The sequence below is a fragment of the Cetorhinus maximus genome, chromosome 21 (genome assembly GCF_964194155.1).
Source record: "Cetorhinus maximus chromosome 21, sCetMax3.hap1.1, whole genome shotgun sequence".
NCBI lineage: Eukaryota > Metazoa > Chordata > Chondrichthyes > Lamniformes > Cetorhinidae > Cetorhinus > Cetorhinus maximus.
Window position 1 is genome coordinate 91,544,950 of NC_135899.1, and position 18,998 is coordinate 91,563,947.

The window sequence follows — 18,998 nt, forward strand, 5'->3', positions numbered from 1 at the left end:
CATTTTTGTTTCCTTTATTATTTTTTTAAACAGTGCTTCAACTCCGAGGCAGCTCCGTGCCTCAGGGAGATTGAAGCGCTCTTTCTCGTGCTTGCGTGAAGATCGTGCTAGGCCCACTCTCCCTCCTCCCTCCCGCCCGCACAGGCAGCACTTAGCGCTGCCGCTCGCATTTCACGCTGGGACGGCCTTAATTAGCCTGCCCTTCTTCAGAAGAGAGTTGTTGAGGGTCACAATCAAAATCTTTTCTTTCACAAATGAACTGAAAATATCAGAAACACTTGGGGCCTGGCAGTATCCGATGAAAAGTAGAGAGGGTTAAGATTTCAGGTCAATAGTCTGACCTGCAGAGTGTATCCAGTAGTTTTTTATTCTTATTTCACATTTCCAGCGTCTGGAGTTCTTTGCTTTTTGTGACATTTCCTTCACACCCAAGTGCAAACCTTAAATGTGCCACCTGGTTTGAACGTGTCACCTTTGAAAGATTCGAAACAGAGAATATTGATGACGGAAAACCTCTTCTGGTGCAAATGAATTACTCTTCAAGGCTGGTAGTTTGGAAGATTACAACACCATTTTAAGATTGCAATGCAATATTTTCAAAGTAATCAGCATTTTGTGCAACATTTAGAATGATAGTCTGCCTCTCTTTATCAGTTAAAAGTTGTTTATTGCAATGTCACAATTTTCACCAGAAATCACCTTGCTCTGCAGTTAAAGAAATCTAGAGATTAAAGGAAAAGCACTGGGTAAAACAATGTGAAGTTACAATAGAAATGAGAGAACAACACTGTAGGTGTACCTACACCACATGGACTGCAGCGGTTCAAGGAGGTGGCTCACCACCACCTTCTTAGGGGCAATTAGGGATGGACAATAAATGCTGGCCTAAGCAGCAATGCCCACATCTCATGAACAAGTAAATTTTTAAAAAACTATAATGTTTTTAGACCTGTTTAACACTGTTTTCATGCGGAATCACATTTGGAAAACATTTACACATGGGGAACTCATTTGACTTTGGAAAACATCAATCAAAATGCCAGTCTCCACCCCACCTCAACCACCCTTACAAGTCCTGCGAATGTTTAAAATATCTAAACAGTTCTCCCTGACAGGAAGACATTTATATTATATTTTCTCTTTTTGTTCTTTTATGAATCTCTCTATGCCACACACAACTTTGCCTGGAGAAACAAGTGAACAGGAGACCTGCTTCCACACCTCAAAGCTGCCCTGAAATAAGATGGTGGGAGATATATGATGCACCAGTATCCACAGTGAAAACTTTTACAGTTTTGCTCTGAAATATCAGTCTTCACACTACTGGGGGATAACCATGAGAGTTACATTCTACTATTGCAGGGTGCAAAGTGTTGATGTCTAGTCATCCAGTTCGTTTCCTTCAGGCATTCGCATATCATATTCCAATTTCTCTTGAGCAAATACAATTTCAGGTGGGGCCAAAACCTCTCCCAAATCTGTCAGTTTCATCTGGAGTGTTTCCATGTGAATAAGGACCTCAATTTTCTACACTCCATTATCCTGAAAGCCTGACTTGGAGTGACTATAGTGCATTCCATATACTCTACATATCTCAACTCCAATTTCATTATTGCTGCGCTAAAAACGACTCAGGTAAAACTGACAAAAAGGGAACCTGGAATATCCTTAAATGTAAAGGGGATTGAAGTTATTCATTCCTTCTTCAATTCACATGGAGATAACAAAAATAGCTTTAAGTAAGATCTTTCAAATAACAAAAATGTCCCAAGGCACTTTCTGTGGAGTGACGATCAAGTAGGGATTTGGGGAGGCGAATGCACAGTCAAAGATAGAAGTTTAGAAAAAGTATTTGCAAGTGGCAAAACGAGGTTTAATAAGAGAATCTTCGAATGCGGGAGCTTTGGTGGTTGAGGTACAAAGTAGCTCAGAGTTGACATCCTTTTTATGAAGCCTCAATGTTAGTCAACTGAACTTCAGAGCTCTCCCCTGGAGGTTTCCATTTGCTGATATGGATCATTTTGACATACAGAGCAACAGATGGAATAATGGAAAGAATTCACATGTCAAGAGGCTACTGCCCATCACTGATAACTATCACAGTATAATGGACCCCACAGTTGAATGACATCACCCACAATGAATGCTATTGAATGACAAAGACTGGAATGACGTAAAAGGGTCATCACAGAGCCACCAAGCAATAGAATCACATGGATGGGAAAATGAAATTGGATAAATAGATGATGGAGAAGAAGTTGCAGAGATATGGGAAAAGAGCAGGGAGCGGGACTCACTGGATTGCTTTTCAAAAGAGCCAGTGCAGACTTGATGGGCCAAGCGACCTCCTTCTGTGCTGTGATTCTATGAAATGAAGACAGGGTATAAAGTAGTGAATGGTGGGGTGAGGGTGGGACCGCCTGGAATGGAGATTATCAGTACGGCCAAGAACCAGAGCAGAGCTGCCCTTAAACACGCTCTAGTTACTTTACCTATTTCACCTAGCCAGGGGAAGTTAAGAAACAGTGTGTTTATTTTTCCCAAAGGTTACTGGTAAAACCGTTACTATGATAGATTTTTTATTATTAGAGGTAAAGTCCAAAGACAGTGAAACAATGGGAATTTGCATTCAAAGGGGGAAAATGTGGATAAAGGAGAGAAGGCTGTGTGTAAGGAAAGGCATTCTAAAATCTAGCAAGTGTGAAAAGCCTTCAGCATCTTAGCCTCAAGCTGCTGTCTAAAGGAACTGAAAGAAAACTCACTTTGAATTTGACTGTTCAGGGTATCAAGTTACTTTGCCTGGGTCTTTTAAAATTTGCGTGTCTCACTGTTGCCTTAAGGGAGGTGTAACTGGGAGATAGATTAACTAGGGGAGCTAGGAGCTATCATAGTAGTAATTTGTAGACATATGTATGGGCTTACAATCTTTTCTTTTATTAATAAATGTTTAATTTAGTTTTGTAAAAAAAAAGACCTTTAAGCCTTGGTGGCTTTTTTATTACTGAATTCAAATCCCGCATCTCTAAATAAATACAAATTGCAAGTAGTTATGGCAGCTGCTTCAAGTTTCCACTGGGATTTGGGCAGCTTGGCATTTACCATCCCCCGCCATAACAATCCTCTACATTAAAAGATTGGCAGAACGCAAAGAAGCTGCTTATGGGAGACGTGTCTGGGTCTGATTGATTCTCTCAAACATCTTAGACACAACAGCACCAAGGAACAAAAGTATGTCCCCAATTTCCTCCTCCCACTTCTAGATACATCATATCTTCAGATTTGAAGTTAAAAGATAGAACTCTGGCTTTGTTTGTTGAGAAATTATGTTATTTTTTGTTGAGAAATTATATTTTGGAAATATTCCTGTCACACTATGAGCATGTGTTTGTTCTTCCTGCTCCTCATTCTAGTAGTGAGAATTTCATTAACTATGCTTCCAATTCCCACCCATTATTCATCTTTACATGGTCTGTCTGACTCACTCTTTCCAGGCTTTCCTTTCACCATCAGATATGACAAGCTTACAAGACTCGGTGTTGTCCAAGGTCTTGAACACCTTTTATGCAAGAGAGCAATTCACATGAACTTCCTCTAATCCGGTAAACTGTATTTGCCACATACCATGTGCCCTCTCTTTCACACCAAACACAGACTATCATAAGAGTGGTAGGGCATTTGGCCCATCGAGTCTGCTCCACCATTCAGTAAGGTCACGGCTGATCCGATTGTGGGGTTAAATCCACTTTCATGGCTGTCCCCATAATCCTCGATCAAAATCTGTCTAACTCTCACTGTTGTTAGTCTTTGGAATTCTCTTTCGCAGAGAGCAGTGGAGGCTAGGCATTGAATCTATTCAGGGATTCAATACCTAGCCTCCACTGCTCTCTGCAAAAGAGAATTCCAAAGACTAACAACAGTCAAATTCCTCATCATCTGTCTTAAATGGGAGACCCCTTATTTTGAAACTGTGCCCCCTAGTTCTAGATTCACCCACAAAGGGAAACATCTCTCAGCGTCTACCTCGTCAAGTCCCTCAATCTTGTTTCATGATTAGCTCCGATCCTTATAAACTCCAGGCCCAGCCTGTTCAAATTTTTCTCATAAGACAACCCTTTCATCCCAGGAAATAGCCCAGTGAACCCCCTCTGAACAGCAAGTATATCTCCCCTTAAGTAAGGAGATCAAAACTGTACACAGTACTTCAGGTGTGGTCTCACCAATGATCTGTACAGTTGTATCAAGACTTCACAGAATCACAGAATTGTTATGGCGCAGAAGGAGGCCATTTGGCCCATCATGTCTCCAAATGAGCAACATGAATTATGGCCATTCTCCCTTTTCCTCATACCCTTGCACATTGTTTCTATTCAAATAATAATCTCTTGCCCTCTTGAAGGCCTCGATTGAACTTGCCTCCACCACACTTCCAGGCAGTGCGTTCCAGACCCCAGCCACTCGCTGTGTGAAAAAGTTTTTTCACGTCACATTTGCTTCTTTTGCAAATCACTTTAAATCTGTGCCCCCCCCCACACCCACCCACAGCCCGTCTCATTCTTGATCCTTTCACGAGCAGGAACAGCTTCTCCCTATCTACTCTATCCAGCCCCCTCATGATTTTGAACACCTCTATCAAATCTCCTGCTAGCCTTCTCCTCTCCAAGGAAAACAGTTCCAACCTCTCCCATCTATCATCATAGCTGAAGTTTCTCATCCCTGGAACCATTCTTGTAAACCTCTTCTGCACTCTCTCCAATGCCATCACATCCTCCCTGAAGTGTGGCACCCAGAACTGTACACAATACTCCAGCTGAGGCATAACTAGTGTCTTTTATATAAGCTCAGCATAACCTACCCACTCTTGTTTTCTATGTCCCTATTAATAAAGCCCAGGATACTGTATACTTTAACTGCTCTCTCCACCTGTCCTGCCACCTTCAATGATCTATGCACATATACACACAGGTCTCTCTGCTCCTGCACACCTTTAAGAATTGTACCCCTTATTTTATATTGTCTCTCCATGTTGTTCCTACCAAAATGAATCACCTCACACTTCTTTGCATTAAACTTCATCTGCCACCCATCTGCCCACTCTACCAACTTGTCTATGTCCTCTTGAAGTTCTATACTGTCCTCACAGTTTACAAGTTTTGTATCCTCTGCAAACTCTGAAATTGCCCCCTGCACACCAAGATCTAGATCATTTATGTATATCAGGAAAAGCAAGGGTCCCAATACCAACTCCTGGGGAACTCTACTACAAACCTTCCTCCAGCCCCAAAAATATCCACTGACCATTATCCTCTCTTCACTATTACTCAGCCAATTTTGTATCCAGGTTGCTACAGTCCCTTCTATTCCATGAACTATAACTTTTCTCACGAGTGTTATGTGGCACCATATCGAATGCCTTTTGAAAGTCCATGTACACATCAACATCATTACCCTCATCAACCCTTTGTGACCTCCTCAAAAAATTCCAGCAAGTTAGTTAAACACGATTTCCCCTTTATAAATCCATGCTGGCTCTTTCTGATCAACCCGCGTTTTTCCATGTGACTACAATTCTATCCCAAATAATTTTCTCTAGAAGCTTCCCCACCACTGAAGTTGAACTGACTGGCCTATAATTGCTGGACTTATCCTCACAACCTTTTTTGAACAAGGGCGTAATGTTTGCAATTCTCCAGTCCTCTGGCACCTCCCCTGAGTCTAGGCAAGACTGAAAAATTATGGACAATGCCCCTGCAATTTCCACTCTTACTTCCTTCAATATCCTTGGATGCATCTTATCCGATCCTGGTGCCTTGTCAACCTTAAGTGGACAGTTTATCCAACACTTCCTCCGTATCAATTTTGAACCTTTCTAGTGACTGTTTCCTTGGTAAAGACAGATGCAAAGTATTCATTTAACACCTCAGCTATGCCCACTGCCTCTATGTGTACATCCCCTTTTTGGGTCCTATGACTGCTTTGCCAACAGAGCTCCTAGTAGTTTAAATGGCCGTCAATCTGACTCAGACCTCTTCATTTTTGGCCTATTTTATTCCAAGCAGGTTCAATGCAAGCTTCAGTAACCATATATTCTCCTGGGTACACTTTAGCCTTCTGGTCTATCGTAATACTACCTCTGGATTATACAGCTCCAAATTTACAATGGCATCCACTACGAATCCTGTTCAATGTACTAGATAGCCATCATTATAAAATGAACAATAATCTTATTTTAAAGTGAGAAACACACATTAAATCAAAGAGAATTATATTTAGTTGCATCAAATAAGGTTCTAGATAGTGGTGTGTAGAAGTGAATTTCTACCTTATAAAGTTGTTTGATGGGCAAAGTGGGACTCAGAGCATCTTGATACAAAACAGACATGGTAGATTCTTTCAGAACCCAAGCTAGTAGTGTGCTCCTCTCACAATGACCCCTCTAACTTAATATCAACCAATAGCATGAAATGAGCAACTTTTGTTTACCAATGTTTTTTGCCTCTCACAGTAGATTACATGGCTGTGTGTGAGGGTGGTGTGGCGGGGTGCGGAGAATGAGAGGTGGAAGGGAAAGTGAAGAAATGCTTAGTTACAATATTCCAGCCATCATGTTATGCGGTAGTCTTGATGGGTGTGCCAGTCTGCTCGATCTTATGGATTATTAAAGCACATTCCCAACTATTCCTTACAAAACACCCTGAAATCTATAAACATAAGTATTTCTTTCAATAACAGATGAAACTCTCAAAGTAGTTCTCACTTTCAACAGATCAGACACAAACAGTGAAGCTTCAAGTTTGCACGTCAGTGTACCTATTTACCATTCTAGCAAATCGCTTAAGCTCAATTCAAACATTTTAGTATTTACAACCAAGTCATTCATTTGCTTAAAAAAAAGCACTTTCCCTATTTTTTCTTTTTCTCCTCACTCCTGCCAAAAATTGTTCCAGTTTTTAACTAAAAAGCAAAACTTATGTTCATTTAAAAGTTCCTTCTGTGGTCTGGAGCTGAAATCTAGCACGCTTTAGTTTTGCTTCAACTAAAACTTTCCCATTCCAGTAGTGGCATAGCTGCTTTCATTGGGTTGTCAAGTTAGTCAATTTTACACTGCACCACTGCCCTCCAGAGGCAGAAGACACAATTACAGGGCAACAACATGATATCCGCACAAACTAAATTCCGAAGACAAGTGATACCAGAATCATTTGTTGCAATGCACAATTATTAAAGGCCTAATGGTTAATTAAGCTATGAATCATATTAAAGGACTTTAACAGTGCAAAGTACAACATTTCAATGTCAATAATAATGTTTGACTCTGAATTTCTGCATAACCCTGTAATTTCAGGGTTAATTGATGCCCATGAGCAAGATACGCAAAGGGAAACTAATCAAACTTACGTGCACACAATTGCTCAAATAACACTTTGCTGTTTTGAGGTAAGTCATGTTTATAATGAGGTGCAGCAGTGGAGGCTGCAGTTAAAGTAACCCATTAATTGATACTGATACAGGACACGCTGAAATTGGTTATCCTTTATATCAACAGGAATCCAGGAAAAGATGTCAATTATCTATTGCTGTTACAAATGGAAGTTGCTGCCAACTTACTGGGTGAGATTGGCTATTGCATCTCAAGCAAGATTCGTAGAGTGAAGGTCAGTGTTTAGCAAATCAGCAATGCTGCTAGGAGTTTTGAGTCTTCAAAAAGGGTTCCCTCTATCTGGTGCATCAGCACTGCATGCTAGGCACTACCAGCTAGTGTAGCTCCAAGTATTCATACATTACTTGTCAGTTAAATTTCCAATGAGCTTACTTCTATAATTATTCCTAGCGCTTCCAGCTAACAAAGAATCCTCTGGTCAGCTTTTGCACTTAGTTTAAATGATTAAATCAGATTGAACCAGATGCAGATTATTCTGGAAATCTGCTAAAACTTCAGCCTAGTTATTTTTTCTCTTCTCAACCCCCACCCCACCCGACCCCCACCCATCACCATCATATTTTCATTTTGCTACGTCTCACTTGATGAGCAATTTCTATGGTGCTCTCGGATTATCAGCTTCACTAAAACCATTTCAATAAACTCAATTTTTTGATAAAAGAACATGCTTTACATAACTACCTTTCATGACCTCAGGATGTCCCAAAGTGCTTAATAACTCACCAAGTTAGAGTTAGTTCAGGGGTAATCATTATTGTAATGTAGGCAAATGCAACAGGCAATTTGTGTACAAGGTCCCACAAATAACAGTAAGGTATAATCTGCTTTAGATGTATTGGTTGAGATATAAAAACTTCAGCCCGGATAGTGGGGGAACTCTTGCTGCTCTTCAAATAATGCCAGTGGAATTTTTATACCCATTAGGCAGACAAAGCCTCTGTTTAACATCTCATTCGAAAGGCAGTATTTTTGACAGGGCAGCACTCCCTCAGTAATGCACTGGGGTGTCAGGCTACTTTATTTTAAAAAGGAGAAAAAAACACAATATGCTCCAATAACTTAAAATACCTTTTCTCTTCCTTTCATTGTTTTCTACTTTGGAAATTGATGGACATTGTCCTTTTCCTACTTTAATGCATACCAGTTCAGACCTTACAATATTCATGTCACCATCATTATTTGCCATGTTTTGCTAAACTGCAAGCTAATTAAGGGGGATATTTTGGATACATTTCTGCATTTTTCACAATATGTTGAGGTGCTCAATGCAGCTTCAGTTTACTAAAATCAGATTTCAAAAGCAGAAGTCTAAAGCAATGGTGCAATCATCACTCAATACAAAGGAGGAAAAAATAATAATGCATATATTAAATAAATCAGGCCCAATTAAGTATAACCGTTTTGGTAATCATTTATTTTAACAGTCTTTAGGAAGTCCGTAGCAAATTCTGCACATGATCTTTAGTTACATATAATTCTAATTAAATACATTCTTGTGAGCATCCCTGCTATAGTTAAGCCTTGTTTAAGTTCGATTGAAATTACTTGGAGTAATTCCAGATTAACAAATGCAATTGCCCACACCAGGGAGATAAGAGCAAAAACAGGAGGAAATATAGAATTTCATTTACCCAGCTACCTGATTCTGATGCTGTATAATTACAATACCTACCTGAAAACACTAAGAAAATAATCTTAAATTTAGATCAAGATAATTTTGAACACATTTTATTGTACATAACATTCCATATTATGTTAGTTTGACTAGCGCAAAATTTGCATAGTTTGTCAGTGAAGCTCTCCCCTCACATCCATTCGCTGAATGATTGCATAAGCAAGATGTAGAAACACTTACAAATGATGTAAACAAAGCAAAGGTTCAATTGCAGTTCCCTCATAAGTTTAGAGTCATTTTTTGGTCTATCATTAAATGCTTCCTTACAGCCAATTACCATTATATACCTGCAGGCAATTAATACAAGAAGTTGGTACTTAATTTTAGGAACATGTTGCCATATTATAGAAGAAAACCATTCCGGCCTGAAGGTTCCTACAAAAGACATTTTACATATGTTCCCTTTAAAACTTTGTTCAATAAAGCACTTTGGTGACATTGCTAATTACACAAAATTAGATTATTTAAATCAATAGGAACATTTTGAAGTATTTATATAAACCTGATTAGCACTAGCAAATGTGAATATGGACTCTAAACTATATCTGCAAATATATTTTTGTATAGCTGATGTACAAGATTATAGAATTCCATCATTCTAACTACAATATTTGATTAAAAGGAAGAATACCATTAATTTATATAGAAGAAAATATTGGCTGATAAATATAATTTTGTTGTTGGATGGTCATGTGCACTGCAATTAAAGTCTGATACAAGGCAGCAAGATGTTTTCATTTTAGGAATCCAGTGGTTTTTAGCGCATTTATCCTGGTTGAAATGTACATACATGCAGTGCATATGGTGAACCCTACAAGGACAAGTCTATTTTATTGCTTTGTAAATGTGGCACTTCATACATTATAAGCCCTCTGTAATAATGTCAAGTGTTTTCTTGTCTGACATGGATCTTCCCAACAGATTCACAGCCTGTGCAAATAATACATTAGAGTACTACATCTGTGTGTGAAGGCATTGTTGGAAAAAGTTTGGCTTTTCAAACAGATGAATATTGGCAGTTGGTGATTCACATGTCAGCATAGCCCAGCTTAGTCAGACCATTCCTCATCATCAAATTCTGATTCTTCAGAATCACTGTATTCAACTGCTATACGTCTAGATAGGATCGTGGCCACATCATTTCCAACACGGTCCCGCTTTTCCTCTTGCTCTCGTTGCTCTTCAACTTTACGAAGCTGGAAGCCTAACGAATAAACAAAACGGGTTTGAAATGCTAGGTTCATCCATCACATTAAAAATAGGTCATCTTGTAAGAAATCGGGGTCTTGAATAAATAAAAAAGGAGCTCTAATCCAAGCAGGTATCTTCTGCATTTTATAGGATTTTCGAAGCAGCACTGATTGCCTCTCTTTCCAAACACTTTGACCTAAGAACTGCCTTAGCTCAGGCTGCTATATTGACATTCCTCAGTTGTTAAATGGCATCCTGTGCACCCCCTTATCTCCCAGGTGTTTAGAAAAGACTGAGGCATGACCCTGAGCAGGTTGTGAACAGAAAAGCAGACCTCGGCAAGAAAACGAACAAGGGAAGGATGGCAACCTGCCCGTCAGTCTGAGTACCTGCCCCCCACCCATTGGTCTGAAGGATTGAGATAGGGGATTGACACTGGGTAAGCTACCAGCTTCCAGAGATACGTTATATAAATGGGTACCCAGGAGGAAAGGGAAATGAACAACTGCCTGGGAGAAGACCAAGAGCCTCCTGACGTCTGAGCCGAACCGAGGGAAAAGCAAACAAGGAAAGGAAGACGGCCGTTTGCAATCAGCAAAGGACTGTCACCCCCACCACCTGGAGCTGCAGAGATCAGCTGCATCCATTTGTCCATCCTCCGGGACTGAACCTGTCACTGGTCGTACACTTTTTCTAATTAATTAATGCATCATATCTAAACTTTTGCTTCTTAATCAACTTAAACCATCTTAAAATTACTTATGACTAGTCGACTGCCTATTTAGGTTTTTTTTAAATTCATTCATGGGATCTGGGCTTCACTGGCTGGGCCAGCATTTATTGCCCATTCCTAGTTGCCCTTGAGAAGGTGGTGGTGAGCTGACTTCTTGAACTACTACAGTCCATGTGGTGTAGGTACACCCACAGTGCTGTTAGGAAGGGAGTTGCAGAATTTTGACCGAGTGACAGTGAAGGAACGGTGATATATTTCCAAGTCAGGATGGTGAGCGACTTGGAGGGGAACTTCCAGGTGGTGGTGTTCCCATCTATCTGCTGTCCTCATTTCTAGATGGTAGTGGTCGTGGGTTTAGAAGGTGCTGTCTAAGGAGCCTTGGTGAATTCCTGCAGTGCCCTATCTGTGACCCAACAACCCCCAAAATCTTACAATCTGGCCGTGTCCTGGTTCCAGTTTTAGATCAAATACCGAATACAATAGCATTCTAATGCTGGAGACTGACAAGATATTAGCATCCTCAAATCGAGCTAGGGAGAGATTATGCCAGTATCTTTGCAATTTCATTCTGTTGTCAACTTTTTCATGTTCTATAATGAGAGCTGTTGCTATGAAGTCGGACAAAATTGAAATGACATTCAAAAATTTTCAATAAAACAAAAGCACCCACGATCTAGCAGTGATACAATCCAGCAATGATAATAAACATGGGACAAGATGGGGGTCCTGAGCCCACACATGTTGGCAGCACCCACTCCAGCGTATTCTACCCAGCGGCAGCCTCTTAGTTGATCACCTTCACATTTGTTGTCCTAAGGAATGGCAGGTGTATTCCCGATGTTCCCAGTCCAATGAGGGGGTAGCAAGAGAAATGGGCGTTGCCGAGGCAGGTTAGAGGCACCCTCAGATGTATGTATTTATTATTAAAAAGTATGAGGATCAAAGTCATTAGGCCCAATGGCAAGGCTCCCTCTTACTGGTAGGAACAGGAGTAGGCCATTCTGCCCTTTGAGCCTGCTCCACCATTCAATTAGATCATGGCTGATCATCCATCTCAATGCCACTTTCCTGCACTATCTCCATATCCCCTGACGTCATTAGTCTCTAGAAATCTATCAATTTCTGTCTTGAATATGCTCAATGATTGAGCTTCCACAACCCTGTGGCGTAGAGAATTCCAAAGATTCACCACCTTCTGAGTGAAGAAATTCCTCCTCATCTCAGTCTTAAATAGCCTACCCTATATCCAGAGATTATGTCCCCTGGTTTTAGACTCACCAGCCATGGGAAGCATCTCATCTACATTCACCCTGTCACGCCCTGTGAGAATTTTGTAAGCTTCAATGAGGTCAGCCCCCATTCTTCGAATCCTTAGAGAATACAGATCTACTCTCCTCAATCTCTCCTCACAAGACAATGCTGGCACCCTAAGGATTAATCTGATGAACCTCCGTTGTACTCCAAGGAGAGTATATCCTTCCTTAGGTAGGGGGACCAAAACTGTGCACAATACTCCAGGTGCGGTCTCACCAAGGCTCTATACAGCTGCAGCAAGACATCCTTACTCCTATACTCAAATCCCCTTGTGATGAAGGCCAACATGCCATTGGCCTTCCTAACTGCTTGCTGCACCTGCCTGCTGGCTTTTAGTGACTCATGAACGAGGACACCTGCACTTCCCAGCCTCTCGCCATTTAAGAAATATTCTGCCTGCTTTTTCCACCAAAGTGAATAACTTCACACTTATTCACGTTATATTCCATCTGCCACATTCTAGCATATTCACTTAGCCTGTCCAAAATCTCTTGAAGCCTCCTTGCATCCTCCTCAGCTTACATTCCCACCCGGTTTGGTGTCATCGGCAAATTTAGAAATATTACAATTGGTCTCCACATCCAAATCATTTATATAGATTGTGAACAGCTGTGGACCTAGCACAGCTCCTGGCAGTACCCCACTAGTAACAGCTTACCATAATGAGAATGATCCGTTTATTCCTACTTTCTGTCCGTTAATCAATTCTCAAACCATACTAGCATATTTCTCCCAATCCTATGCACTTTAGTCTTATTTACTAACCTCCTGTGTGAGGCCTTATCAAAAGCCTTCTGAAAATCCAAATACACCACATCCACTGGTTCTCCTTTATCTATGCTACAGGTAATATCCTAAAAAAACTCCAAGTTTGTCAATCATGACTTTCCTTTCATAAATCAATGTCGACCCTGCCCAATTTTACCATTCTTTTCCAAATGTCCAGTTATCACATCCTTGATAATAGATTCTAATATTTTCCCTACTATTGACGTCAAACTAACAGGTCTGTAGTTCTTCATTCTTCCTCCCTTCTTAAATCGTGGGGTTACATTTGCTACTTTCCAACCCGGTGCAACCTTTCCAGAATCTATAGAATTTTGAAAAGATAACCACCTCCTTCAACACTCTGGGATGAAGTTCATCTGGTCCAGGAAATTTATCAACTTTCAACCCAGTTTGCTTTTCAAGTACTACCGCTTTACTAATACTCATTTCTTTTAGTTCCTCAGTTTCACTTGCCTAGCATTTCTGGGAGATTTTCTGTATCTTTTTCTGAAGACAGACGCAAAGTAACTATTTAGTTTCTCTGCCATTTCCCTGTTCTCCACTAGAAATTCTTCCATCCCCACCTGTAATGGACCCACATTTGTCCAAGCTAATCTTTTCCTTTTCACATACGTAAATAAGCTTTTATAGTCCGCCCTTACGTTCCTTGTTAATTTGCATTCATATTCTGTTTTCCCTTTCTTAATCAGTTTCTTGGTCCTCCTTTGCTGGGTTTTAAATTGCTCCCAATCCTCAGGCTTACCACTTTTTCTGGTATCCTGTGGATGAGAAACGACTTCCTTTGATCTAATGCAATCTTTAACTTTTTTCGTTAACCACAGTTGAGTTACTATACCCTTTGGGTGTTCGTGCCTGAGGGATGTACATCTGATGCAGACAGTGGTGTGTTTCTTTAAATACCACCGATTGCCTGTCTACCACACAATCTTTATGCTTCTTCCCAATCCACCACAGCCAACTTGCCTCTCATAACTTCATAACTTTCTTTCTTCAGATTTAAGATCTTGTTTCAGAATGAACTATATCACATTCAAACTTGATGTGAAATTCCTTCATATTATGGTTACTATTTCCCAAAGGTTCCTTTACGGCAAGGTTATTAATTAGCCCTTTTTCATTACACAACACTAAATCCCAAATAGCCCAATGCCTAGTTGGCTCCTCAACGTACTGCTCCAGAAACCCATTTCGTATACAATCCAGGAATTCATCCTCCACAGCATTAGTGCTGATTTGGTTACCCAAATCTGTGTAAATTGAAGTCACCCATTATTACTGTATTACCCACATTACATGCATCTCTAATTTCCTGATTTATACTGTGCCCAACATTACCACTACAGTTTGGTGACCTATCAACAACTCCCACCAATGTTTGCTGCCCCTTGCTATTTCTTAGCTCCACCCAAACTGATTCTACATCTTGATCCTTCAATCTAAGATCCTCTTCTACCAATGTACTGATCTCATCCCTTACTAAGAGTTGCTACACCACCTGCTTTTCCTTTTTGCTTATCCCTCCTGAATGCTGAATATCCTTGGATATTCAGTTCACAATCTTGGTCATTCTGTAGCCATGTCTCCAAAATGGCAATTAAATCACACCCATTTATCTCAATTTGTGCATTCAAATCATCAACATTTTTGTGAATGCTACGTGCATTCAGATAAAGTGCCTTCAATTCTGCTTTTTTAAAACGTTATTCTCTATTCCGATCATGTTTGATGCTTGCATATGCTTCATTTGTCTTCTATTTTTGCTTTCTACTTTACTACTTCCTTTTAACAGTTTTGCTTCCCTCAAATCTGAGCTCCGTCTCAGGTTCCCATCCCCCTGCCAATCTAATTTAAACCCTCCTCAATAGCACTACTGAATTTCCTTGTGAGGACGTTAGTCCCGGTCCTGCTAAGATGCAGCCCATCCATCTTGTACAGGTCCCACCTATCTCAGAACCGGTCCTAATGCCTCAGAAATCTGATGCCCTCCCTCCTACACGAGTTCTCCAGCCACGTGTTCAATTCTTCTATTTCTATGCTTACTAGCACGTGGGATTGGAAATAATCCTGAGATTACTGTTTTCGAGGTCCTGCTTTCAATCTCCTTCCTGGTTCTCAGGACCTCATTCCCCTTTCTAAGTCATTGGTACCGAAGTGGACTATGACCTCTGGCTGTTCACCCTCCCCCAGAAAAGTGTCCTGCTGCCACTCTGTAACATCCCTGACCCTGGCACCAGGGAGGCAACATAACAACCTGCAGTTATATCTAAAGCCACAGAAACACCTGGTTTCCCTAACTAACAAATCCCCTTTCACTACTGTTCTTCCCCTCTTCTTCCTCCCCTCCTGTACAGTTGAGTTGCCCGTGGTGCCACGAACTTGGCTCCTTGGAGGAGTGCAGACGCAGTCAACGCCCTCACCAGTATGCAAATCGGAAAACTGATTAGCAAGTGGGACCTTAGGAGACTCCTGCACTACCTGCCTGGTTCTCTTGGACTGCCTGGCGGTCACCCCTTCCCTTTCTGCCTCCATACTCCTAGCCCGTGGTGTGACCTCCTCTCTGAACATGCTATCCAAATTGCTTTCAGCCTTGCGGATGTGCCACAGTGACTCCAGCCTCTGCTCAAGCTCCGAAACCCGTAGTTCAAATTTCTGCAGCTGGTGACACTTCCTGCACATCTGGTCGTCTAGGTCACTGGTAATGTCCACGACTTCCCACTTACTGCAGGACATGCATTCAACGCAACAGAGCTGCCCTGTCATGCCTTAACTTTACTTCACTTATATTAACTTTATTTTACTTTGCTTTACTTATATTAACTTTATTTTTCTTGGCCTTAACTTGATAACCCTTACTAGCACTGATAAATCTGACTGATACCCAACACACTTCAGCTATATATTAATTATTCAAAACTTTGTTTTTCTAATTTCCAGCTATTTCCACACTCACCAGCTAATCAACTCTCAGCTTTCCTGTGACATCACTGGACTCTCAGAAGCTCCTCTCCCTGTTCTGTGAGTATCTCCCAAAGGTCTGCCTCTCCACTCTTCTCCCTGAAGGTGAGAGAAGTATGGAGCCTCTGGCTCCAGCAGCCTCAGCAGGCTGTCTTCATTGAGATGGTGGCCTCCATGTAGCGGGGGGGGGTGTGTTCTGCTGGCATAAGTTTGCTGGCAAGCCCTCTAAATCATCTCTATTTGGGGCCTTAATCATGTCAATGGTTGCCTGCCTTCCTGGAGCAGGCAGCCAATTCTACTCATCACCCACCATTGCAAAAGATCGCTGGGAGCGGGATTGTGTCTGGGTGCTGTCCCAACACATCTCCCCCTAACTTCCCTGTCCCCCTCTGCCTCTAGGGGGCTGGGAAAATTGAGCTCAAAGTGTCTGGAGATTTATCTGGATTTTAACACCACACACTATGTTCTGGTACTTGGCTTCACTGTCTCATAAATAAACATCTCTAAGTTTTCCATTCAGCTGGACTGTCATATGTTGAAAGATGGGCTGTGGGCCTATAGTTCTGTCTTTACAAAAGTGATTGATGAAACACGCTATCAACTAAAACCTACATTTATTGATTATGTATTGTTTGTCCATTTACAGACACTGCATTGCTCTGCAATAATCAGTTATTAAGGTGTAATTCAGGTGATTAGTAAGGACCGAGCCTACTCTTGCTTTGTTTGCTGTAAAAAAGCCATTGGTATTTTTTTCCCTCCCTGCCTGTCCTTTCCTTAATCTGATCTCCTCAGTGTCACTGCATTGGTTGTTTCTCTGCAGATGTCTCCATTCCAACACAGAATTCTTTCTTCCATGCTCTCCCAGCACTGATGGCAGCCCCAAAACCCAGGATTCAATCTCTCCTCTCCCAGGCAACTCCAGGTCTCTTAATCGACACAAGTCTGGGCCCAGCATCAACATTTCCACCTAACACACAAGTACTTTCCAGTAGATGCTAAGGCAACGTCGAACCCTGATTTTTGCTTCTTTCCTGGAGCACTTTAGTCAATTGTTTCACTTCTTTTGATGCCCTGATGGAAATTGGCTGATTCAATGCTAATTCCCAGATATTCCTGGTCTATATAGTGCAATTAAACCCTCGAATTATTAAGTGAGCACTAACAATTTTTCCCTTTGAAGAAAATTACAACTGAACTGAAGATATATACTATATATATATATATATATATATTTAAAATCACATGTATTAGTTTTATTTTACTTCATTTTAAATAATAGTTATTCTTCATAACCTTCACTTCACTATTATACTGCTACTGAAGTACTGTCGATTTGATCAGCATTGTATACTAATGGTATTCAGTGTCAAATTTATTCCAAATATAAATTATCAGATGCTATATTCTTACTCTCAATTGACCAGGTTAAAACTGAAGTATTTATAGATATTTTCAAAATATCCCCCTTATATGAAACAGTATTAAAAAGCAATCTGTAAAACAAACGAACAATCCTTCAGCTATATTGGTGTTCAAGATGGAACGGTAATCTGAATAGTGATCTGGCTGTATGGAAAAAGCAATGGACCAAGAAATAGCCAGTATACTTCAATGAAAGTATCATTTCATCACCAACTTTATGCAACTGGACAAAAAGCAAATAGTGTCCATTCTACACTCCCTCTGTACAACTAACCAAAGTACAAAACCAACTTTACCTTGTCGAATAGCTGACAGCAAGTCGGTCCTAGCATCGCTCACTGCTGGCAAAGATGCTTTGGGTTTTGGCTCCGAAGACGGAGGTGGTGGCACTGGGGCATTGCTAAAGGATAATGGTGGTGGTGGGCCAGGAGGTGGTGGAGGGGGAGGTGGTGGTGGAGGGCCACTTCCTCCTCCAGAGGATAGGAATGGCTGGACAGGAGCAACAGGAAACTGATCAGTTGGAGGAGGAGGAGGAGGAGGAGGGGGAACCGATGGAGCATCAATACCATGGAAATTTTGATTAGACTGCATTGGGGGCATTGAGGGAGGGGGTGGAGGTGGAGCAACAGGAGGCACATGTCCCTCAGGACCCATGAATGGTGGTGGTGGTGGTGGAGCTGGTGGAGGAGCAGGCCCAACTCCCACTGGCGGGCCAGGGGGTGGTGCTGGAGGAGGAATAGTCGGGCTGCCAAGACTAATCCTTTTAAGAGTTGAAGTATCTTTTTGCACATCCATGGCATAACTATTAAAAAAAAGTAAAAACAATTAGCACAAAATTACAATTCACATGCACATATACTAAGTCCTCACTTAAAGTTGCGGTTGCGTTCCTGAAAATCACGACTAAGTGAAACACTGGTTCCCATAGGAATCAATGTTAAAACTGTAGGTTCTGTAGGAACTTCCTTATCAGAGAAAAAAAAATTAAAACATTATACCTAATAAGTTGAAACATTTCATTTACCAATGTTGGAATTTTGCATTAATTTTTAAGATGTTTAAAAATGTTAAAGAAAAATGTAACTTTTTACTTAATTGCTCCTGCTTCCCAAACCTCCTGGTCACTACAGATCTCCCTCCCACCGCCCACCTCTTCTACTTCACCTCCCCAACTTCGGCATTGTGGCCTCTTCCCCCCTCCCTAACCCATCCTCTCACCACTTCCCTTTCCAGGGGAAAAAGAGGCCACAACACGGGAAGCAGGGACGGGGATGCGGAAGAGGCCTCAACACGGGGAGGGGGAACAGGCCGTAGCTCAGAGGTTGGGGAGCGGATGGAAGCCACAACTCAGGGGGGCAGCCGCTCCAAAATGGCGCCAATCGGGTCATGCAAGAAATAATGTTAAAATTATATCTCATGATGCTCAACGAGATTACAGGCCCCATTAACTTACCGGTATTAAAGTGAAACAACATTAA

The 18,998-nt window shown here is 41.2% G+C and overlaps 1 protein-coding gene across 5 annotated transcripts in view; it reads right to left on the reverse strand.

Moving 5' to 3' along the window:
• Positions 1 to 8,824: 8,824 nt before the first annotated feature.
• Positions 8,825 to 18,998, reverse strand: part of wasf2 (WASP family member 2) — a 44,964-nt gene continuing 34,790 nt past the window's right edge. For all 5 annotated transcript variants that reach the window (XM_078567444.1, XM_078567443.1, XM_078567445.1 and 2 more), the window contains exons 8-9: positions 17,817 to 18,322; positions 8,825 to 10,317 (exon numbers count right to left, since the gene is read on the reverse strand). In XM_078567444.1, the coding sequence (XP_078423570.1) occupies positions 10,163 to 10,317; positions 17,817 to 18,322 (661 nt within the window). In that variant the 3' untranslated portion in view covers positions 8,825 to 10,162. The remainder of the gene's footprint in view (positions 10,318 to 17,816; positions 18,323 to 18,998) is intronic.